The sequence below is a fragment of the Nycticebus coucang genome, chromosome 2 (genome assembly GCF_027406575.1).
Source record: "Nycticebus coucang isolate mNycCou1 chromosome 2, mNycCou1.pri, whole genome shotgun sequence".
Taxonomy (NCBI): Eukaryota; Metazoa; Chordata; class Mammalia; order Primates; family Lorisidae; genus Nycticebus; species Nycticebus coucang.
This window is the reverse complement of record NC_069781.1, coordinates 180744563-180769072: the sequence shown is the minus strand read 5'-3', so window position 1 is coordinate 180769072 and position 24510 is coordinate 180744563. Positions and strand designations below refer to the sequence as shown.

The 24510-nt window shown below is 49.0% G+C and overlaps 2 protein-coding genes across 2 annotated transcripts in view; both read left to right on the top strand.

Annotated features, from left to right (window-relative positions):
* Positions 1-9614, top strand: part of COTL1 (coactosin like F-actin binding protein 1) — a 42007-nt gene extending 32393 nt beyond the window's left edge. The window contains exon 4 of the mRNA XM_053553674.1: positions 8275-9614. Coding sequence (XP_053409649.1) covers positions 8275-8385 — 111 coding nt within the window. The 3' untranslated portion in view covers positions 8386-9614. The remainder of the gene's footprint in view (positions 1-8274) is intronic.
* A 12660-nt stretch (positions 9615-22274) lies between these two features.
* Positions 22275-23081, top strand: LOC128560099 (spliceosome-associated protein CWC15 homolog). Its single transcript, XM_053553598.1, has one exon. It carries the CDS (start codon positions 22361-22363, stop codon positions 23003-23005), a length of 645 nt encoding a protein of 214 aa, XP_053409573.1. The 5' UTR covers positions 22275-22360; the 3' UTR covers positions 23006-23081.
* The last annotated feature ends 1429 nt before the right edge of the window (positions 23082-24510 follow it).

Below are 24510 nucleotides of genomic sequence, written 5' to 3'. Positions count from 1 at the left end.
TCTTTTCCATACATGGGGATGGCTGAGGAACAAGAAGTGATAGGTACATTTAGACGGGGCAGAAGTTGAAGACCTACACCTGGATTTAATCTCTAGCTTGTCAACTGATTAGCAAGTTGAGAGGGAGGAGCTCTCGGTTAAGAAGGGTTCAGAGGGGCGGCGCCTGTGGCTCAAGAAGTAGGGCGCCGGTCCCATATGCCAGAGGTGGCGGGTTCAAACCCAGCCCCGGCCAAAAAAAAGAAAAAAAAAGGATTCTGAGGTTAAGTCTGGCCTCAGTGCCATGATAGATTTATGATGTCTGCCATGGATACAAGAGGGGACATGCTTAGACTTTGAGGTAGTGGCTCAAGTGCTGAAGAGGTGGGTGGCCCTGTAGGCAACAGGATTCCGGACATATGGACAACTGTCTCTGTTTAGTTTTGTCTTGAACCTGGTCACAGCATGCTCTTAGGACGTCATGCCTTCCTGCCTTCCATCTCCATTAGGTGATCACCCTGTGCCTACCTGAAGTGTGCCCTGTCTTGTCCTTTGTTCCCGCCCTAGTGAAGCAGGATCATGGCACTCCTGAGCCGTAAGGGTGGTGCTGGTGCCTTTATTCCCAAATCTGTCAAATGCTAGACCATGTCATTTTCATGTGTTTGTTTTTTTCCTTTTTCTGTGATGACTCATGCCTGTTATAAGAAACTGTTCCTTTTGAGTAAATTACACCTTGCTGGTAGGATTTTAGACACCTTAATCTCTCAAGTACTTTAGAACAGTTGTAGGAGGGGTGGTGCAGGGCCAGGAGGGGCTGGCAGCAGAATCCCAGCAGGTGTGATGGCTGTGCGTTCTCCCTCTGCCCTTGCACGCTCCCCAGAGCTCACCCTTCTTCCCAGCAAGATGCAGGCTGCTAGGGACTGACTGCTTTTCTTCAACACTCAGGGATCTTTGGTTTATAATTAATCTTCATGCCCTTGGGGAAAAGACACATTATTGTGGCCAGCAAGTGTCTGTCTACTCCCTGTCCCATCTCATGCATGTGAGATTCTATCCACTACAGTTTTTTGCAAGGATTTGGGACAGGCCTGAAGCCAGCACCCAGCCTTCACTTTGAAAGCCATGCTCTGATCCCAAAGCTGACTTTTCTGTGGCGGTGTTCCTTCTGATTCTGATGTCTCTGGTGGAACTTTGTGCCATGTCCATGTGCTCCAGAGGCCTAGTGTAGGTCCCTGGATGACTAATGGGGAAAGGCCTGGGGGGACCTTTGTGCAGCCTTCTTCTTTCACAGGGATGGAAACCAGGGCCCAGAGCCATCGAATGCTTCCTTTAGGGCGTTTTACAGCCCCCTACTTCTTTTTTTCTTCTTTCAGTCCCTCAGAGAGACCCATAAATACTAGAATTTTGACTTCCCAGAGCCTAGGAGAGTCTGTAGTGTGTAATATATGTTCAGTAAACAGGTGTTAGTGGGAAGAATGAATTGTTTCAGCTTTCCTTGTCTTTGGATACAATGAAGATACCCTTTCCTGCCTTGCCCCACTTTATACAATTGTGTGTTTCTGATAACACAAATTTAACTGTCCACATGGATCCCCACTCATCCTTTTCTTCCCAGAAATTCCCCCGCACCCAGGTTCTCTGGGGTGGTTAGAAATCTCACCACAGGCTCAGCGCCTGTAGCTCAGCGGCCAGGGCGCCAGTCACGTACACTGGAGTTGGCAGGTTGGCAACCAGCCCGGGCCTGCCAAACAACAATGACAACTACAACCCCAAAATAGCCAGATGTTGTGGTGGGCGCCTGTAGTCCCAACTACTTGGGAGGCTGTGGCAAGGAAATCCCTTAAGCCCAAGAGTTGAGGTTGTTGTGAGCTGTGACGTCACGGTACTCTACCCAGGGTGACAGCTTGAGACTCTGTCTCAAAAAAACAAACAAAAAAGAAATCTCACCACAGTTTTGGACACCACAGTTGTCCAAGAGTCCCAAGTGGAAGCCCTGATGGTTCCTCCCCAACAGGCTTCCTCCCTGCTTTCTTGATAGCGCCTGTGGCTCAAAGAGTAGGGCGCCGCACCATATACCAGAGGTGGAGGGTTCAAACCTGGCCCTGGCCAAAAACTGCAAAAAAAACAAAAAACACCTCCCTGCTCTCCTGCAGCCAACCCTTGGCCCAACTTTTGGGTTACTCAGAGGAATTCCTGGGACTTTCCTTCGTTAAAAAAGAAACACTGGAAATGGAGAGAAGAGGAACCCGCCTTTGCTCTGAGTAGTTCAGAGAACTTCTTCATATCTTAAATTCCCCAGTAGATGTAAAACACCTTGTAATGACTGTTGAGCATTTACTGTGTGCCAGGCACACTCCTCAGGTGTCCAAGCCCTTTGCTCGCTCCTAAGATCCTCACAGCAGCCCTAGGACACAGGGGCTGTTACTGTCCCCCTTTGCAGATGAGGAGACTGAGCTCAGGGAGGTTGAGTCCCTGGGGAGGGCCGGTTGCTGGAGGTGCAGGTGGACAACTGTCCCTATTTCTATTTGGCCCAAACTTACTCCCAGCCCCTGTGGGGTTTAAGCTCAGGGAGCCATTTGAAAATGAAAGGGATGACTTAGAGCCAAGGATGGGAAAACATTTATGCACTTTAAAAACCAGCCTTGCAAATAGACGCTCGACATTGTACAGAGCCCCTGTGGGTTCTGAACCCTCATCCTTGGCTAGATGGCCATCCTCCGGACAGTGGGCTGGCGTTTGTTTTGCATCTTTGAGGCACAGACATATGTGCACTTGAGAAAGGCCACAGGAACAAAACTTCCCTTCAACGTGCTGGTTGCATGTCTCCTAACCATTTCAATGTGGGCTGAACCTCTTGGAGTCAGACTTCACTGCACGAGGCTTCTTCCTGTGGAAAGTCCTGCTGTGGCAAAAGAAAAAAAAAAAAAAAGGAAAAGTCCCCTTGTCTGGAAGCTGTCATAGAGCACCAGGTTCTTAGACAAAACAAAGATCTTTCTACACTGCAGGTGACAGAGCCCAGCCTGGCACCTTCTGCTGGGCTATTATGCTTCTGCTCCAGGAGCCTCTGGGGCCAGGTGGTCCAGGGCCCCCATTGTGATGGTGCTGTGCCTGGGGATAAATGGCTTCCCCTCTGAGGGTCTCTTGCTGGTCCCTATCAAGGAAGGGGTGAATGTCAGTTTTCAAGTACCTGTCTTGGTCATTAGAATAGACCAAAGCAAAGTGTCTCAAGAATGGAAGAAAAAGTATCCAGTGTACTCAGCCCTGCTATGAAACTAATTTATAGCTTTCATATGAAAGCTGTAACCCAATTATAGCCTAAGAACGTGGGGAAAGGGGAAAAGGAGGGGAGGGGAGAGGGGAGGATGGGTGGATGAAGGGTGATTGGTAGGACCACACCTATGGTGCATCTTACAAGGGTACATGTGAAACTTACTAAATGTAGAATATAAATGTTTTAACACAATAACTAAGAAAATGCCAGGAAGGCTATGTTAACCAGTGTGATGAAAATATTTCAAATTGTATATAAAACCAGCGCATGGTACCCCATGATTGCATTAATGTACACAGCTATGATTTAATTAAAAAAAAAATGAGGAAGGACTCAATTTTGCACAATCTCACTCTCTGAGGGTAAATTGGAAATGAAATGTTAGGATAATGTAGGACTCTTAGGTGTGAGCCAGCTGACTGTGTCAAGACACTTGACCTGTAACCCTTTTCTTTTTGGCAGTAATTGGATAACTGAATGACTTATCTTTTAAGACATCCTAAGTAGTGACTATAGGAACATGCCTCTGTGGACAGAATAAACTTCCATTCTGTTTCCTGCTGAGGTAGAGAGGAAAGGACATTTGGCTGATCCAGAAGGGTTATCCCGTTGTATGGTGACTCTGTTTATCTTATTAGATTCAGTTATTTATTTTTTCTTTTGAGACAGAGTCTTATTCTATTGCCCAGGTTAAAGTGCAATGGTATATATGTATATGTTTTTTTTATAACCTGGAATTATTTCTTTCTAGTATTTTGTTTTTAAACATGTTTCTGGTATGTGGCAGAGGGTTTGGGATTGTTTCTGTCATTTGAAACAGCATTTGAAGATAATTTGGTTCATTTACATTTATTGTTACATTATATTTTATATATTCTGCTACCTGTTTTGTTACATTATATTTCATATATTCTGCTACCTGTTTTGCTAATTTTGGTTATAACTTGATTTCCTATGTACCTGTTTGGACTGCACATAGCTCCATCGACCTTTCACTTTAGATTTCTTAGACCTTATCAAAGTTCTTTTTTTTGTTCTGTTTTCTCTTCTTTTCCTTCTTTTTTTTTTTTTTTTTTTTTTTTTTTGTAGAGACAGAGTCTCACTTTATGGCCCTTGGTAGAGTGCCGTGGCCTCACACAGCTCACAGCAACCTCCAACTCCTGGGCTTAAGCGATTCTCTTGCCTCAGCCTCCCGAGTGGCTGGGACTACAGGCGCCCGCCACAACGCCCGGCTATTTTTTTGGTTGCAGTTTGGCCGGGGCCGGGCTTGAACCCGCCACCCTCGGTATATGGGGCCGGCGCCTTACCGACTGAGCCACAGGCGCCGCCCAAAGGCTTTTTTTTTTTTTTTTTTTTTTGTAGAGACAGAGTCTCACTTTATGGCCCTCGGTAGAGTGCCATGGCCTCACACAGCTCACAGCAACCTCCAACTCCTGGGCTTAAGCGATTCTCTTGCCTCAGCCTCCCGAGTAGCTGGGACTACAAGCGCCCGCCACAACGCCCGGCTATTTTTTGGTTGCAGTTTGGCCGGGGCTGGGTTTGAACCTGTCACCCTGGGTATATGGGGCCGGCGCCTTACCGACTGAGCCACAGGCGCCGCCCTTTTTTTTTTTTTTTTAAGATAGGCCCTCACTCTGTTGCCCAGGCTAGAGTACAGTGGTGTCATCATAGCTCACTGTAACCTCAAACTCTTGGGCTCAAGAGATCCTCCTGCCTCAACCTCCTGAGTAGCTGGAACTATAGGTGCCCACCATGACATCGGCTCATTTTTCTGTTTTTAGTAGGGACAGGATCTAGCTCTTGCTCAGGCTGGCCTCACACTTCTGACCTCAAGTGATCCTCCCGAGGTGGCCTCCCAGAGTGTTAGGATTACAGGCAAGAGTCACTGTGCCCAGCCTAAACTTATTTCTTCTTAATCTAAATCTTGTGATGGCTAACCTACACAAACATCCAGTGTTCTAACTTCTGAGACTGCTATATATGGCTATCTCAAGCCGGGACCTTTGGACTTCCTTCTGTAGGCATCTGAGGTTATTGGCTTCCTCCTCTGGGGTGCTGTCTGCCCCTCCTCCATGCTGGTGGGGCTCAGGCTGAGAAATGCATTAATTCTCAATTCTCCTTTTTGGCTTGTGTTCTCTCCTTTCACTGATCACACACATGCACCCTGAGTAACACGGTATGGTGGAAGGGAACAGAAATCTCTCCAAACCCAGCCCAGGGAGCTTATTAAAAAAAAAACAAAAACCCAGCTAATATACTGAGGGAGGATTAAATGAGAATGTGTGAGGCTGCCTGGCACTTATCAGCTGCTTGATAAATATTAACCTCCACTTCTCCTTCCCATTTAGCTTTCTTGGCGGTTTTGCACGCCAAATGGTTTGTCTTTTTACTCTATAACTTGACCTTGATGGTTCTTCTGGTTTACTCATTCTTGGTGGTAGGGCGACTTTTTTTGAGATGAAATCCACTGAACATAAAATGAACCATTTTAAAATGTACAATCCAATGCCATTTAGCTCATGGGCAGTGTTGTATAGCCACAAAACTGGTTCCAAACATTTTCATTTGGTTCCAGAACATTTTCCTTGCCCCCAAAGGAGAAAGTCACTCCTCGAAGATGCGAGGTTTGGAGTCAACTGGACCTTTCAGCTGTGCGACTTTGTGCAAGTATTATAATGCCTGTCTTTTGTTTTCTCATCTTTAAAATGGAAATAATATTGATTATCTTAGAGGATTTTTAAAAAACAACTTTATTGAGGTATAACTTACATACTACAAAATTAAATGCATCCTAAGTGTCCGATTCAGTGATATTTAGTAAATTTGCAGAATTGTGCAATCATCACCCAATCCCAGTTTTAGAACATTTTTATCACCTACCATTCCCATCTCTAGCCTTTGGTAACAAAAGCACCCATCTGTTTTCTGTCTCTATAGATTTCCCTTTTTCTTTGTATTTTTGGTAGCTTCCTGTCTCTCGCCATCCTGACATTTCTTTGTTTATTAAAAGTCTTAGATCCAGGCCAGGTGCGGTGGTTCACACCTGTAATCCTAGCACTCTGGGAGGCCAAGGTGGGTGGATAGCCTGAGCTCAGGAGTTCGAGACCAGCCTGAACAAGGGCAAGACCCTGTCTCTAAAAAAGATAGCTGGGCATTGTGGCAGGTGCTTGTAGTTCCAGCTACTGGGGAGGCCGAGGCAAGAGGACCTCTTGAGCCCAAGAGATTGAGGTTGCTGTGAGCTATGACGCCAGGGTACTCTACCAAGGGCAACAGGATGAGACTCCGTCTGAAAAAAGAAGAAAGAGTGACGCCTGTGGCTCAAAGGAGTAGGGCACCAGCCCCACATGCCAGAGGTGGCTGGTTCAAATCCAGCCCTGGCAGAAAACTGCAAAAAAAAAAAAAAAAAAGAAAAAAGAAAGTTCTAGGTCCACATGTTATAAAAACTGTTTATCTTCATAGCTCAGAGTTATCTGATCAGCCAGGTCAGCTGCTTTACTCATACATGTCACAAACATTTACCAAGTGCCTCATGTGTGTCAGGCCTGTGGGTTAGATGGGGAAAACCTGCGTACCCCAAGGGGACAAGTGATTGTGGATTGCATCCATTTTGCTCAGCCCTATAGCCCCATCATCCAGCACAGAGTTTGTTTTTATTTCAGATTACTATGAAGGTTCAAATGATTAGGTTACGATGTTTGCATTTGTTAGGTAAAGTCCCTGTTTTAGTTGTGTCCCGTCCCCAGGAGGTGTGCCAGATACCTCTACATTGTGCCCTTAGGTTGCTGTGAGCTACGGCGCCATGGCTCACCAATCCCCCTGCTCCTCCCCTGTCCTCCACCCTCTTTCCCCTCCCCATCCCCTCAACTTGAATTGAATTGAGTTTTGCTCCTTATGGGGGTGTATTAGTTCATCTACTGGCTTCATATTAGTGTTGAGTACTTTCCATTCTTTTTTTTTATTTTGAGACACAGTCTCACTTGGTCACCCTTGGTAGGGTGCCATGGTGTCTTAGCTCAAACTCTTGGGTTCAAGTGATCCCCTTGCCTCAGGCTCCCAAGTAGCTGGGACTGCAGGCGCCCATCACAACACCCGGCTATTTTTTAGAGACGGCATCTCACTCTGGCTTAGGCTGGTCTCGAACCTGTGAGCTCAGGCAATCCACCTGCCTCAGCCTCCCAGTGCTGGGATTACAGACGTGAGCCACCTGCCCAGCCTTGCTTTTTCATCCTTGTGATATTTTATTAAGAAGAATGTGTTTCAACTCCATCAGCATGGTGTTTGTTGAATGAATGCAAACAAAGTTCCTGCGCTCACATAGCTAAGTGCAACTGGAAAGCCCAGTAGTGCCTGAACTAATCACTCAGACTTGGGACCAGAAGCCCTGTATGCTCATAGCTGGTGGGAGCTGGGAGAACTAATCATGCCTCTATCGTCCTAGCCTCATGGGTGGTGACACCATGTTGGTAGTTTGAAATCCACCACTATGGGGATATTTACACTGTGGAAATGGGCAAAAGCTACAAATGAGAGTTTTCCTCCTCCTTTTCTTTTCTTGTTTTTTGGAAAGCCTGGTGTTAAACATTTACTAGCACGCCCACCTGCCTTTCTAACCTCATAACCTACTGTTCTCCTGACAAATTTTTTTCTTTTGTCTTTTGGTATTTTTGCACTTTATGGCTAGACAAGATATTTTTTTACAGATGAGGAAGTTGAAGCACAGAGAGTTGAGTGGTCTTACCCGAGGTAATGTGGCTGGAAGATGGCAGAGCCATAATGTGAGCCCAGGCTTCTCCTGGCCCATCCCTGTGGTCATGGGAAAACGCAGCATCTCAACCCCACCTAGTCCCTGACGTCTAAACACAATCAGGCTGCCCATCAACTCCACTGCCGAGTATTCATTGCGATCATTGAAATGATCACTCGGGTGCCAAAACTTCCTAGGCGCTGCCTGGGCCGCACTTAGACCACATCCGTCTCTTCTTAGTAGGAACACTGTGAACACAGCGTGTTTCCCTTTGTTCTTGCAGAACTTCGCTAAAGAGTTTGTGATTAGTGATCGGAAGGAGCTGGAGGAAGATTTCATCAAGAGTGAGCTGAAGAAGGCGGGGGGAGCCAATTATGATGCCCAGACAGAGTAACCCCGTGCCCGTCCCCCCTTGCCAAAGTCATCTGCCTGCTCCCTGGGGGAGGGGCCCGCCGGCCTCAGCTACCAGCCCACCAGCCCACCAGGCAGAGGAGAAGCCTCGAGAGGCAGCGCCCACCACCCTGTGTCTGCACCCCAACCCCTCTTCCTGCTTCCCTCATGAACCCTGTTGTGTCCTGTCTCATGAAGCCCATGGAACATCTTTCTTCCATCTTCTTTTTCTTCCCCCCCTCCTTTTTTGTTCAAAAGAAAAATCATTTTGATGCCAAGGTCCTGCATGTCACCAGATCTGCAGTACCTCCTGCGATGACCCCTTTTCCTGGCATCTCTCCTGTGCTCGATGAAGCCTCCCTGTGGGACCTGCCACCGCCTGGCATTGCTTCCGCAGCCTGTGTCTGGGCTGCCACCTCAGTTTCCTCTGACTCACCCTCCTGTTACCATTGAAGGGGCCACAGGGCCCAGGAGCTGTCCCCACCACTTGCAGCCTTCATAAGCATACACATTATCCCATTTGTCAGCCTCAGACCTCCTAGAACTGGGCCAGAGTCCCTCTCCACCCCATTCAGAGTTGCCTAAACTACATGGTCAGCAATAGAGGCAGAAATGCTCAGTGGTGAGACGTTTAGGTCTGGCTCAGACCGAATAGGATGAGATAAAATTTGCCTTAAAACTTGCCTGGCAGGGGCCTTGAGGCATGGTCTGAAACCCACCCTGTTCCTGCCCTTTTGACTGAAATTTCCTTGTGGTTTGGAACTGAGGCAAAAGTCTGAGTGCAGAGTTAACACTCAGTATTTTAGGGATAATTTTAGGGGCTCCCAAACTGACAAGGCGTGAGGGAGAGAGGCCCAGGGTGGGGAATAGGAATTTAAGTTGAACCGTTAACTGGCTCCTCCCTTACAGAGAGGTCCCGGGCTAGCAGGGAGGACAGCACGGGCCGGAGGCTGCCCCGCCACCCCAGCCGTGTGCCCCACCACTCACGGCCACCCGAAAGTCTGTGGTGTCAGTCCTGGGCCTGCACTGAAAATCCAAATGGATCTGTTTTGTTTTGTTTTTAAAGAAAGATGAGATTGGCTTGGTTGTTCATGAGCACATTTTATGTAGTTCTTTTTCTTTTTCTCCTTGCTCATTTCGTTTTGGGGAAGAAAATCTGTACTGCATTGGGGCTGTGAAGAACATCTCCGCACTCAAACAGTTTACAGAAATAAATGGTTTTTTTTTGTTGTTGTTGTTTTTCAAAAACACAGTGTGCTTTTCTGATTTCTTTAAAAACATAGACGATTGTCATCACTTTCCGATTCAAGAAGCATTGGTGGGACCGCCTGGCCAGGCACGATCATAGGCAGGAGCTTGTTTGATTCTTAACACCTGTAAGAAACAGGTGCTGTGCTCACCCCCGTTTTATGAAGGCTGAGCCTCAGAAGGACTAATTGTGACCCAGGTAGAGACAGCAGGACGGGAATTGAACTCAGATCTCCAGACCTCCTGGAGCCCGGGCTTGGGAGGTGAGTGGGAGGCCCTGGGTCTGGGATAGTGATGTGAGCGCCCTTGGCAGGCTGGGACAGTCCTTTCTGTCTTTTCAGGAAAAGCCGAGAGACAGCATCTCCTTTGGCTTAGCCGTGACATCCTTTCTGAGGTTGTCCTCGAGCTAAAAACCTGGACTTTGAGCACACCAGACCCGGTGGGAACTCAGAACCAGGCCAGAGGAGTTTTAAACACATAGACGACTGGGCTTCCAGCAGTGGAGTGTGGAACAGGCAGTTTACAGGGAGAGGGTGGAGGCCAAAATCAGAGAGGAAAGGATCCTACAAGGTGTGAGGGAGGTCACTGCTACACTGCCCGGCGCACGGAGGCTGAAGATTGTCACCACCCCCACCTCCGGCCTGCTCTAGCCACATCAGAGTTCTAACACCTGCTCATCTGTTCACAGCTGTGTGGCTCTAGGCAAATCAGGTAACCTCTCTGAGCCTCTCTCAGCCTCATCTGCAAAATGGACAACAACAGGAAGGCTTAGGGGCAGCGAGGATTCTGTGTACCGTGCTGGCGCCTCACGCCTGCCACCAATTCTTGTCAGCTCTGTGGGTTTGTGTTTTCCACCCCCCTACCCCTTTCCCATATAGGGTGAGCCAAAAAGAAAAAGGGGCTCTCTCAAATCTGTCCCCAGGCCCACGGTCTCATCCCTGGCTGTGCATTAGGGTCTCTGGAGTTTTGAAAGTGCAGGTGAGGCCTCCATCCCTCTGAAATCAGGTGCCTGCAGGAGTAGACACCACCTTCTCCTGTCAAGGCTGTGGCAGAAGTGGTCTGAGCCCAGGCAGACGGGATGAGAAGGAAGGCCTGTGTCTCCCTGCCGTGGACTCTTGTCAGTAGAATCGCGTAGGGAGAGTGTGATCGGGTATTTGTTGAGCACATTTGTGTGCCAGACACTGGCTCCATTCTGGGGTCCAGTGGTGAACAAACTCAGACACGGTCCCCACCCTCAGGGAGGCTGAGTCTAGCAGGGATAGGGGCTATTAATCAGTTTGTCCCACCGGTGGGCTCACAGTTACGGACAGCATAAGTCCCCTTCTGAGAAAAAAAAAGTCCATGTTTTGGCAGCACCCGTGCCTCAGTGAGTAGGGAGCCAGGCACATACACCCAGGCTGGTGGGTTTGAACCCAGCCCCGGCCAGCTAAACAACAATGACAACTACAACAAAAAAAATAGCTGGGCATTGTGGCTAGCGCCTATAGTCCCAGCTGCTTGGGAGGCTGAGGCAAGGAAATCACTTAAGCCCAAGAGTTTGAGGTTGCTGTGAGCTGTGACACCACAGCACTCCTCCGAGGGCAACATAGTGAGACTCTGTCTTTAAAAAAACAAACAGACAGAGTCTCAAGCCGTCGCCTTGGGTAGAGTGCTTGGCGTCACAAATCACAGCAACCTTAAACTCTTGGGCTTAATCGATTCTCTTGCCTCAGTCTCCCAAGTAGCTGGGACTACAGGCACCCACCACATGCCCAGCTATCTTTTTGTTGCAGTTATCATTGTTGTGTTAGCAGGCCAGGCAGGGTTTGAACCCACCAGCCTTGGTGTCTGTGCCCAGGGGCCCTACCCACTGAGCTACAGGCACCACCCCTAGCTAATTTCTGAAGGAAAGAAACTTGCAAACACCTTTGCTCCGGGACCTCCCCTCACAGGAAGGCTGACAGCAGCAGCAGGAGTCAGCACATCCAGAAGGGACCTCAGAAAGGGACCTCAGGCAGGTTAACCGTGGGAAGGAGGAGATACAGGCAGCATTCAGAAGAAAAAAAAAAAGAAAGAAATTAGCTAGAGATTCACTGGGGCAGGGAGAGGACAGGTCTCTGGGAGGGAGAGGAAGCCTCCAAATTTATTTGGTCCCCAAGTTTGCTCAAGTCCAGGCAAATTCCTGAGATTAATCAGTTCCCTATAAGAACAAAGTATACAAACAAAACACGTATATCCCCATCATTCTGAAATTAAAAAAAAAGAATATATTTCAAACTTTATCACCACACACACACAAATAAGTTTGTGAGTTATGGATATTTTAATTACTGTAACATGATCTTTCTACAATGTGTACACATACCAAAACATCACACTGTACGCCATAGGTATAGTTATCACTTGTCAATAAAAAAATAAATTTAAAAATATAAACAAACAAACAAAGGCCAGGCATGGTGGCTCACACCTTTAATCCTAGACGCTAGGAGGCTGAGGTGGGTGGATTTCTTGAGCTCATGAGTTCGAGAGCAGCCTGAGCAAGAGCAAGACCCCATCTCTAAAAAAAAAAGCTCAGGTTTTGTAAGAGATTTCCAAGTCTCTGCACCTGGTTGAGGTATCAAGGAGGGCTACCCTGAGGGAGTGGCACCTGAGCTGAGAACTCAGGGAGCAGAGGAGAGAGAGGGTGAAAGTGGGGAAGGGATGGGGGTGCGGACACTGTCTTCCAGGGGTGGCCCACCCAAGGCCTCCTGTATGTCCGAAAGTTTGGCTTTAATTGAAAAAGGACAGTTTGGGCCTTTGCTGGAGGTCTGGTGGGGTTTTGAGATCTAGAAGGCAGAGAGGTTTCACCTCTATCCTTTTATCTCTTGGACCTAGCACCTAGCAGATGCCTGGTGATGTGCCTGAAACTGCTCCACTGGCCCTACCTCTGCTAGGGTCTGGCTGCCGCCCAATTTGGGCCTTGCTTATATACGCTCTTAATTTATTTATTCATTTGATAGCTGTTCCAGTCACTACTGCTGTGTAAGGAATTACTCCATGAAACTAAATGCTGTAAAACAATGATACTATTTTGCCCTTGGTTTTGGGGGGCAGTCACTGGGGAAGGGCTCAGCTGGGCGACTCTCACCAGCAGGTAGGTTTGGGGCAGGTTGGCTGAGCTGGACATCCACGCTGGGCCTCTCGTGTGGTTGGTGAGCCCAGCTGGGCTGTGGATCAGACCATTTACATGTGGCACATTCCTATTGTCCACTTTTGGGGAAAGTGGTCATAAGCCTCCCCCCATTGTCAAGGGGAGGGGATGGGGTCCCTGTCTATCAATGAGAGGGGTGGCAAGAATGTTGTGGCCTTCCTTAAAAGTATCACACTTAACTAAAACCAAGTACCAGCCTGGGGTACAGGATGAAAGAACTGATCACTAGAGTATCTACGCTGTGCCCTCCCGGGAGGCTGCTGTTCCTGGCTGATTGAGCCCAGGGGATGCTTTTGTTTCTCAACTTCTCCCCCATGGGCATTTATACCCCAGCGGTTATCTGGGACTAGAGGGAGGGGCCCATCTAGGGCACTGCCCTGGCTGGGGGGAGGTCGCCTAAGTTCCCCTGCAGTCCCCCTAGGATGGGCTGTTCTCAGTATAGGCTCCCTGTTCTGCATTTCTTAGCCACAGAACAGGGAAAAACAGGAATAGAAAAGGTCACTGCCAGGCAACCGGAGAGGCCCAGGTGGCTGCACTGGCCTCAGAGCTCAGCTCTGGATCAGGCTGGAGTCTGAAGTCTATGTTACTAGCCAAGGGATCTTGGCCAGTTCTGTCACCTGTTTGAGTCTTGGTTTCTTGGTCTGTAAAGTGGGACCATGATGACAGCATTTACCTCCTGAATTTATCATAAGGGCTAAATGGGATGAGCCTTGTAAAGAGCCCAGTATGATGTCACCTGCTAATGTTAGGACAGTGACTCAGCATAGTCCCAGAAGACTGTCCTTGTTCTGGGAAAGGGCTGAGGCTGTGAGCAGCCCCAGGCATAACACCAAGGCAGGGACAGAGCCCTTCTGCTCCTACTGTCAGGCCTGTAACCGCAAACACCAGAGCAGGCTGACCCTTGGGTGGGTCTTGTGAGTTGGTGGGGGGACATGGCTCTTAGACCTCTGATGGGAAGTGGGTGGGGGTGTGAAGGAAAAGGTTTGAGTCCTAGCTGCACCATTCCAGGGTGTATGTCCTTAGGTGGCATGCTTGACCTCCCTGAGGGTACCAGGACTAGGTGGGCAGCTGTGCAAAGTCCAGCAGTTCATTGGGGCAGGGATGCAACACATCGCTTGCAAGGAGAGTCACCAAATATTTGTGAACAGAAATACAGTCTCCCACACCCACCTAGGGAGTGGCTGAGTCAGGATTTGAACTCAGGCCGTGCTGGGCTCCAGCCTCTCTCCCGCCCCTGCTAGGGGACTCACAGGTATGAACGGAAGAGTGAGTGAGCACCAACGTGCAGTGCCAGAGGGAGCAGCTGGGTGAAGAGCCCCTTGGCTGGTGGTCCCTCTAGGCTGCAGGCAGGTGGAGTGGGGATTCCAGCAATGGGCTGCGGTCCACACAGAGGAGTAGGGCCAGGCAGTCCTTCCCCACCCCCCGCCGTGGCCACAGTGCCCTGACTATGTGACTGCCACAGCCAGGCTTTCCCTCAGCTGAGAGGACAGCAAAGGAAAGTTCCAGAGGCATCTCACGGACCCCAGCAAGGTTACCCTCCAAGAAAGACCTGGATGTGTCATTCAGTCAGGGAAATTGCCCAAAAGTCAATTCTCCCTGGCTTGGTCAGACGTGCTGAGTCACAGCCTTAGAAGCCAGAATCTCAGAGAAAGAGAAGTCCAGGGTTTGGCTGAGAGCCACATGCAAATCTGGCCAAAGAACAGGTGCAATGTGACCTTTCCTAGGAACTTCAAAGAAAAATAAAGTTAATTCTGAGTCTGCAGCCTGGGCAGTGTGTCAGACAAGGCCCAGCTGTGTGTGGAATCCAAGCCACCCCTGAGAACTTCCGTTCTGGTGCAGAAGGAAGGAGTTACAGACCCCATACCTGGGGCAGTTCCTGCCTTAGGGGCAGAGCAAGACAGGGGGCTGGTGGCCCTGGCACATATGCACTTGAACTTCACCCCATGAAGGGCTTGGCTCCCCCTACCACACAGTCTGCAGCTGCTCTGGACCCCAACAGCCCAGGGGCCTGTAGGAGTCCATTGTTGCTTGGATATAAATACTTAAGTCATGAAACCAAGAGAAAAACATTTTTGGAGCTTTTTATTCCTTTAGGATCGTGTCTTATATTTGAATCTTTTCTTGCCCATCAGAAATGTGTATCCTAGATTTGGGAGAGGATGTCACTCTCCAAACAGCAGGTGCATGTCAACCAGGAGCACCTCCCGCCCCCAGGACCAGGTTTGCACTCCTCCCACGGAGTCTTGTTTGTCTCTCCAGGAGGGACTTTGCCACCTCCCTCCTCACACGTCCCCATCTGGATCCTGCTGTCTTTCCTTCATGTTTCTGAAGGCCACACTCTGGTCCCTCCTGGTCTGCCTTTTCTAGCAGGTGTCCGCCCACCCCTGTGAAGTGAGCTGAAAGGTGGTTCCCAGGAGATACGACCAGGTCCCAGAACCTGGAGCATGACCCTATTTGAAAAAAGAGACTTTACAGATGTAATTAAATGGACCTTAAATTCCATGACAGGCATCACAGGGAGAGTCAAGACAGAGATGGGGAGAGAGAGAAAGAGGAGTGGAGACCATGTGACAATGGGGACAGAGACTGCAGCGAGACTTCTATGAGCTCAGGGATTCCTGGCACTCCCAGGAGCTGCAGGAGGCAGGAAGGATCCTCCTCTGGAGCCTCCTGAGGGAGCACGGCCCTGCTGACATTTGATTTTGGGCTTCTGACCCCCAGAATCATGAGAGAACAAGCTTCTGTTGTGTAGCCCCGGCCTGTGGTCCTTCACCATGGCAGTTCCGGGAACTAATGTGCCCTCTTCCCTCTGCCATTGCTTCCTCCCCTCCCCCACTGCTGTGCACCTTTGCAGGGCAGGAGCCATGTCCCCAGTGCCTGGCATGGGGCCGCACATGTCATAGGTGCTCACTAAGTGGTGGCTGAGTTGGGCTTTCCTTCCTCCCCTTCCCTGAGCAGGGAGGAAGTGGGGCCTGGCCTAGCTCTCCAAGGCACACACAGAATCCAGACCTGCTCAGACAGAAGTCAGATCTGGTATACCCTGAACCAGGCGGAGGTCAGGAGGTTCCCACCTCTGTCCTTAGTCCTAAGGCTCTGTCCTTAGTCCTGCCCCTGGAGGGCAGCCACCTGTCCAGCTCCTCCACCCCTGGGAGCTTGAACCTCTTAGTCTGACTCCTCCTCTCTTTTAATCATCTCTAGAAGTCTTAAGATGCCACCAGGAGGGGGGCTGGGGAAGCCGGTGTATGCTGCGGGGCTGAGCTCTGCCATGCTCTCTTCAGGTGGCAGGCGTGGGACTTTGGCTCCTTCCAGGCGGGGCAGGAGAGACAGGCGCTGCCTTGAGGCTCAGGGCACATAGGGCTGTGCTGAGAGGATCCCCTGCCCCCTGTGGGCCTGGTGAGGGCTGTCTTGTCTACCTGTGCTGGGGACGGGGCTGAGAGAATCAACAGTCCCCTTTGAGCTGGGAGCTGGAACCTGGCCTGGGTTACGTTGGGTAAGTCCAGAGAACTCAGTAGACATCGACAGGCTGTTCTTTGCTCCTTGGCTTGTCCCCAGCGGTTCCTGTGTCTGTGGTGACTGCCAAGGACGTGCCAAGACAGGGAGGGTGTGCACAGGCAAGACAGGTGGAGATGCTTCTGATAAGTCCCAGGCATAAAGGTAGCCGTGAAGGAGACTTTCACAACGACAAGGGCACAGTGATAGCACTTGGGTTAAATTTTCAAACACGATCTCGCAATACTGGTCATGAACTTACACATGTGAGCAGAAGTCCATCGAGTGAGCTCGGGAGGGACAGTGGGCAGGCACTCAGTGGGGCTTCCGTGTCCCTGGGCTCACTCACTTTTAAAAGAGCTGAAGGAAATAGAAACCATAAAAGGTTTGTGTCTGTGTAATGAGTAGGTGGGATTTTATTACAGGATCTTCTGTCTGGAATACAGAAGTTTAGAAATGCTTTTTTAGGCCAGGTGTGGTGGCTCACACCTGTAATTCTAGCACGGTGGGAGGCTGAGGTGGGTGGATTGCTTGAGCTTATGAGTTTGAGACAAGCCTGAGCAAGTGCAAGACCCCATCTTTAAAAAATAGCCAGGTGGGCGGTGCCTGTGGCTCAGTGAGCGGGGTGCCGGCCCCATGTACCGAGGGTGGCGGGTTCGGGCCCGGCCCTGGCCAAACTGCAACAGGAAAATAGCCGGGCGTTGTGGCGGGCGCCTGTAGTCCCCGCTACTGGGGAGGCTGAGGCAGGAGAATTGCCTAGGCCCAGGAGTTGAAGGTTGCTGTGAGCTGTGTGACGCCACGGCACTCTACCGAGGGCAATAAGGTGAAACTCTGTCTCTACAAAAAAAAAAAAAAAGAAAAAATAGCCAGGTGTGGTGGTGGGTGCCTGTAGCCCTAGCTGCCCTGGAGGCTGAGGCAAGAGGATTGCTTAAGCCAAGGAGTTTGAGGTTGCTGTGAGCTATGATGCCACAGCATTCTACTCAGGGGGACAAAGTGAGACTCTGCCTCAAAAAAATAAGAACACAACAGAAATGATGTTTTTTAAACAGACAAACAGGGAATTTACATAGTGCACCCAGCCCACCTGGAGTAGGTGACTTGATTTAAAGTAATCCGGTGGGGGGCGGTGCCTGTAGCTCAGTGGGTAGGGTGCCGGTCCCATATACCGAGGGTGGCAGGTTCAAACCCGGCCCTGGCCAAACCGCAACAAAAAATAGCTGGGTGTTGTGGCGGGCGCCTGTAGTCCCAGCTACTCAGGAGACTGAGGCAAGAGAAATCGCCTAAGCCCAAGCGCTGGAGATTGCTGTGAGCTAAGATACCACAGCACTCTACCAAGGGTGATAAAGTGAGACTCTGTCTCTAAAAAAAAGAAAAAGAAAAAGAAAAAGAAATAAAGTAAGCTGGTGGAAGAGTCGGGGGAAGCTAAAACTAAAGGTAACATGGGGGCAGCACCTGTGGCTCAAAGGAGCAGGGCATGGGCCCCATATGCCAGAGGTGGTGGGTTCAAACCCAGCCCCAGCCAAAAACTGCAAAAAAAAAAAGAGGAACATGGCTTCTCCCAGCAGTGCAGTCAAGGAGACAGGATGGGCACTGCTCAGCAGCGCAGGGTTTGTGTTTGAAGATTCATACACTGACATGCAGCTGGTTGCTGCTGTAAACGAAAGTGCTGGTTTGAAAGACCAAGAGGAAGGATGTCCCCAAGGGTGCCCAGGGCCCCAGCCTGCTTTCCTCAGGACCTGGGGCCCACGCCCGGGGCCCTCATCTCCTTCTTCCCTGTACCCAGCTCCCGGGCCTCCTCAGATGCCCCTCACCTTGATCCCCGACATCCCTGTGGAAAGCCGGGGGACAGGCACATGTCTCACACATCTGTCCTGCTCCCCAGCTCCTTCCAAAGGTAGAAGCCCAGTTACTGCTCAAATAACAAGTAGATGCCACCTAAACGGGCTCGCGCCACAAAGCCATGAACACAACAACCCAGCATAACTTCTAGAGCTGTGCTTCTCAAAGCCTCTTCCCAGAACTCCTGCAGCAAACCACCCCCCATATTTACCAAAATGCAGATTTCCTGGGCCCCACTCCAGACCCAGTGAGTGAGTCACCATCTTTGGGGACAGGTCCCAGAATCTGCACGATTAGCAAGTTTGCCAGGGGAGTCTTAGGTCCTCTAATGATGGAGCCTAATCACGCTTTCTCCAGTGTGTAGTCTGAGGGGCCCAGCATTCCCACCATGGAAGCTTGTTTGAAAGGCAAATCCACCAGTCCCACCCTAGGCCAGGTGCACCTGGGACGGAGAGCGCGTGACTCTGGTGACTCAGGAGGGTGGGTAGTGAAAACACGCTCAGATGATGCTAATGTTTGAGAACCTTTCCTTTTGACCACAGCCCCACCCTCTTCCTTCTTGATAGAAATGAAACTTTGATTCCATTTTATTAGGTGTTTTTTTTTTTTTTTTTGAGACAGAGTCTTACTTTGCTGCCCTAGGTAGAGTGATGTGGCATCACAGCTCCCAGCAACCTCAAACTCTTGGGCTCAAGCCATCCTCTTGCCTCAGCCTCCTGAGTAGCTGGGACTACAGGCACCCGCCACAATGCCCAGTTATTATTTTTATTTATTGTTGCAGTTGTCATTGTTGTTTAGCAGGCCAGGGCCAGGTTTGAACTCGCCACCCTCAGTGCATCTGGCCTGCACTGTAACCACTATGCTATGGGTGCTAAGCCCTGAACTTAATTTTTTTAATAATTTTTTTTTTTGGTCACCCTTGGTAGAATGCTGTGGCATCACAGCTCACAGCAACCTCAAACTCTTGGGCTCAAGTGATCCTCTTTCCTCAGCCTCCCAAGTAGTTGGGACTACAGGTGCCCGCAACAAAGCCCAGCTAGAGACGGGGTTCGCTCTCTGGCTCAGGCTGGTCTCAAACCTGTGAGCTCAGGCAATCCACCACCTCGGCCTCCCAAGTGCTGGGATTACAGGCATGAACCCCTGCGCTGGCCTAATTTTTTAAATAAGTGTTACATGACGTCATAAAAATATTGAGAAAATAGAAATAAAGAAGAGGGAGGTAAAAAATGATCTTATCTTCCAGCTCTCAGAGGTAACTGCCATCACAGCCTGGAAGACTTTTCTGGTTTCTTTCTTTTTTTTTTTTTATGGAGACAGAGTCTTACTTTATTGCCCTCGGTAGAGTGCCGTGGCGTCACATAGCTTACAGCAATCTGAATTCCTGGGCTTAGGCGATTCTCTTGCCTCAGCCTCCAGAGTAGCTGGGACTACAGGTGCCCACCACAACTCCCGGATATTTTTTTGGTTGCAGTTTGGCGGGGGCTGGGTTTGAACCCGCCACCCTCAGTATATGGGGCCAGCGCCGTACCCACTGAGCCACAGGCACCGCCTGCCTGGCAGACTTTTAAATGCAGTATATACATTTTTATTTTTAAAAATCAAGATTGTACTCTATTTTTGTGCCTGCTCTTTTCACTCAGCAATGTATGGTGAATACTTTTGTACATCGATGAATACTATTTGCCTTTTTTTTTTTTTGGCTCATATTGGATGGCTCATATTATACAATAATTTATTTAGCCACACCTCTATGGCTGTATATTTAGAAAGTTGGGATTGGCAAGCTGGTGACATGCAAGCTGGGTTTGGCCTTTGGATGGGACAGGACTGCACACTAGTGTAGGGAGCTGCTCGATTAAACAGGCAACTGGTACCCCAGAGTTGTGCAGTGCAGCACCTGCACAACAGTGCCCAGAACCCCCACCCCAAATTTTGAATTGGTTTGCAACATTCAAAGATGGAAATATTTTCACATAAAAGTCCACCTTTCAATTATTCTTGGTAAATCTGAAGATCCACCGGCCTGTGCTTTGCCTTCCTGCAGAGGAACAAGAGGGTAAGGCTGAGTTATGGCTGCCTGCACAGACGGTGGGTGAGGAGGGTGCACGCTCCAGGGCCCTCTGGCCCCCAGTGATGCACTTAATCTCACCCTCATCCTGCCATTAGGTCCTTTATGTTCACTGCCTGGTTCCTGTAAGCATGGGAGCTTGTCACCCCTCAGTGACACTGTTAAATATTTGTTGAAGGAATCATTCTCCAAAGTCACAATAGTCTGGAGACAGAGGATGCTGCCTGTATTTCATTTAAATAGCCCAGATGGGGAGTTGCTATGGCAACTCTGGGACCATATTGCAGATTGCTTTGGGGAAGATGGCAGAGCATCCTCCAAGCAGCAGCACCCCTCCCCCACCCCAGCCGGCACTCCCTACTCCTGGGCCCGTAGTAACTTCCCGCCTGGGTGTCCTCCCAGCTTCGGTTGACTAGGGAGTGAGCAGACATGCTTGCAGAACAGAATGTTAGCTCTGAGAGGGAGCACGGGGCTCATTTAGTACCCTAGGTTCTGGTTCCTCCCCCGCAAATGATTTCTTTTCTTATTCACCTCCCCATGCATTCTATATTCTGGAACAATTGCCTGCCAAACAAACTGCGTTTAGGAAGCACAGATTTGTCTCTTCATGTAAAAAGAAAACCGAAGTGAAGGGAGTCAGCCAAAGTCATAGGGTTCGTTTGCTGTGTGATCTTGGGCAAGTTGCAAAGGCTCTCTGAGCCTTGGTAGCACCTGTTAAATAATTATAAGAACAACAGCCTGCGTCTTATAAGGTTGCTGCAAAATATCTAATGCATGTAATGATGAAGTACCCAGCAGCATGCATGGCAAACAGCAGCCCGTCTATGCAGAAGGGTTACTACAGTTTGATTATCAGTAATAATCCCAGCATGAGCCTTGCAGGAGTGAAGTTATATGGCTGCACGGAGGTGAAAGTAGAGACCCTTGACCTCTGCCTGGGGTCATGGTTGGGCCTGTGGGTGTGGTGTCAGGGCTCGTGGCCTGATTCTGCATCTCTCAAGCCCTGTCTGCATCTTGCAGTGTAGTTGCTGTCCTGGGCAATGACTCTTGGTACTCAGCATTCATTCCCAACTCCTTTTAGTGCTGCCAATGCTGAAAAGTTAAAAATGAATTACCCAAACTCTCCTGGAGTTGGGGTGCTGGGTGCAGATTTGGTGGAGCCAATTAAATGAGTTCAAGTGAGATTTGGAAGACAGGAGGGAGGCAGAAGCCATCTCCCCGTGGTCTGTTTTCTCTCGGCACGTAAGATCATGGGGATACTGGTGTCCAGTCTCTTTCTATAGGCAGGTATAGAGGCTGCCACGAGGGCTCTGACCCCTGGGTTGGAGTTTTTTTTTTTTTTCTTTTTGTAGAGACAGAGTCTCACTTTATGCCCCTTGGTAGAGTGCTGTGGCCTCACACAGCTCACAGCAACCTCCAGCTCCTGGGCTTAAGCGACTCTCTTGCCTCAGCCTCCCGTGGGTTGGGGTTTTGACCCGTGGGTTGCACCTGAGCCTGTGCTCTTGCTCAGCAGTCCCAGAGGAAGCTTTCTGAGTCTCTGCCTTCCTGACTGTGGCGGCCCCCCTGCTGTGTCAGTTCTGTAGCATCTGGGGGTCATTACCACAGCCTGGAGCTGTCCCCAGTCAGCCCATCAGTTTTGCAAGCACCTGGTATCCTGTATTAAATTGCTTTCTGCCTGAAATACCAAGGTAGGGGAGGAGAATTTTTCTTTTTCCTTTTCTTATCTTAGGATCCTTGGCGGATGCTCTATAAATTGCACTAATGGAAGACATATTAACAAGAGAAAAACAAATAGAAATTTATTTATGTGAGTATTGCAAGTATACCCAGGAGCACGCACAGATGGGTAACTCAAGGGGAAGTAAGAACTTGGGTTCATATTGCATCTTAACAAAAGAATAATACATCTGCAGAGAAGTGACCAAGGACTGTGTGTTTCTAGGTTGGGAAACTAATGATGATTAAGGGCTGGTTAGCAAAGTTTATGTAGATTCCTCTTGTGGGCTAATAGGGTTGTCTCTGGTGACTAATTGCTGTCCTTCTTGGTAGAAAGATAGTGGTGTAGTGGTGGGGAACATTTAGAAATGCATGTCCTGGAAAGCGGTAATTGTGTCTGGATGGTCTGCGGGGGCTGCAGCGTCGGACCTCGGCTAAACGTAAAAGATGACCACAGCAGCCAGGCCAACTTTTGAACCTGCCAGAGGTGGAAGAGGAAAAGGAGAAGGTGATTTGAGCCAACCCTCGAAGCAGTATTCAAGCAGAGACCTACCCTCTCATACAAAGATAAAATACAGACAGACAACTCAGGATGCTCCTGAAGAGGTGCGCAACCGTGACTTGAGGAGAGAGTTGGAAGAAAGAGAGAGAGCTGCTGCAAGAGAGAAAAAAAGAGATCGTCCAACCCGAGAACATGCAACCTCCTCTTCAGTGTCCAAAAAGCCTCGGTTAGACCAGATTCCTGCTGCCAACCTTGATGCAGATGACCCTCTAACAGATGAAGAAGGTGCAGATTTTGAAGAAAGTGATGATGATGATACTGCAGCTCTTCTTGCAGAACTGGAAAAAATTAAAAAAGAAAGAGCTGAGGAGCAAGCCAGGAAGGAACAAGAGCAAAAAGCCGAAGAAGAAAGGATTCTTATGGAGAATATTCTGAGTGGAAATCCTCTCTTAAATCTCACGGGCCCATCCCAGCCTCAGGCCAACTTCAAAGTTAAAAGAAGGTGGGATGACGATGTTGTCTTCAAGAACTGTGCAAAAGGTGTAGATGATCAGAAGAAAGACAAAAGATTTGTAAATGATACACTGTGATCTGAGTTTCACAAAAAGTTCATGGAGAAATATATTAAGTAGTGCAGTTTTATGTGCTTAATTAAAGACTGTAAAATGTGAAAAAAAAAAAAGAAATGCATGTCCTGTTTTTAGGCAAATGGGGGAGGGTGGAGCTTTTTTTGTATTCCTTCTCAACTATCTTCAGCTCCAAATAATCCTTATGCCAAAATGGCACGTCTTGGGGTGGTCTAGTTGCTACTTTCCAGCAGAAATGAACGGCTTCCACTTTCTGGACTGAGCTTCCCAAGTGCCACCTCCCTGGGCCAGTGCCTGCTGGCCCTCTGGTGTGTGCCTGCCCGGCGCCTCCCACCCCACCCCTCCCCACTTGCACCTTGGCCTGCCTGACTCAGGTCTCACCGCCAGTGTAGACAACCCAGTGTACACTGCAGCTGGCTGCACAGGGGCAGGTTCCAGGGTCTCACCACACTCTGATTTCTAGACCTTGTACTTGGCAATGAGGAAGTTCAAAAGTCATTAAGAAACATTTTAAAACTAAAAATAACGAGTCTGCTACTTGGGAGGCTAAGGCAAGAAAATCGCTTAAGCCCAAGAGTTTGAAGTAGCTGTGAGCTGTGACACCACGGCACTCTACCCAGGGTGACATACTGAGACTCTATCTCAAAATAAAAAAAATAAATAAATAACGAGTCTGGCTTGAAAACAGCTCTCAATGTCATTATCTGTGAGGTCCTTGATGTACCTTACAAATGTAGTTGTTACATTGTGAGCTTTTCCTTGTTTAATGTTTTAATATATTTTTAGCTGTAAAAGTAATACATAGTCAATGTAACTAATTTTCATAATGCAGAATTATATATAAAACAGGCCGTGAAGATTTCCCTCCCCACCTCCCCACTCCTTGGAGGTGCTCACTGTTTATATTAACTGCTTGGTCTGAACTCTTCCAGACTGTCTTCTTTGTCTGTGGACAAACACATACACATATACGGGCACGTGTAGCTATATTCTCTTGATAAAATTTTGTATAGACACATATATATGTGAAATCATATATGTCGATATGTGTACGTAGGCGTAGTTTTGCAACCACACCAAGGAAATTGATATAATTGTGAGTGCAGGGACTAACTGAAGGTAATCAACAGTGCATCAAGGGAAATGCTCGTATAGACGCATCTCATTTTCTTTGAACGAGCTCTAGTGTTTGAGGCTATGACGGTATCATAGTTTATTCCATTCACTTACTCATGGCCAGACATTGCTGCCATCAAATTTCCATGATGGCCCCAGTGACCCCACCTTGTATGATCCCCTTCCCTTAGGTGTAGGAGGAACCGGTAAGTATGGGGGGACGACACCCTGATTAGGGCATGTTACGAGGCATGCTGACTTTTTTTTTTGAGACTGAGTCTCCTCACTCTGTCACCCCCCTAGAGTACTGTGGTGTCACAGATCACAGCAACCTCAAACTCTTGGGCTCAAGTGAGCCTCTTGCCTCAGCCTCCTGAGCAGCTGGGGACTAC

Bases quoted from the DNA above. Each gene is read 5' to 3' on its own strand.
- LOC128560099 (XM_053553598.1), top strand. From the start codon at position 22,361: ATGACCACAGCAGCCAGGCCAACTTTTGAACCTGCCAGAGGTGGAAGA.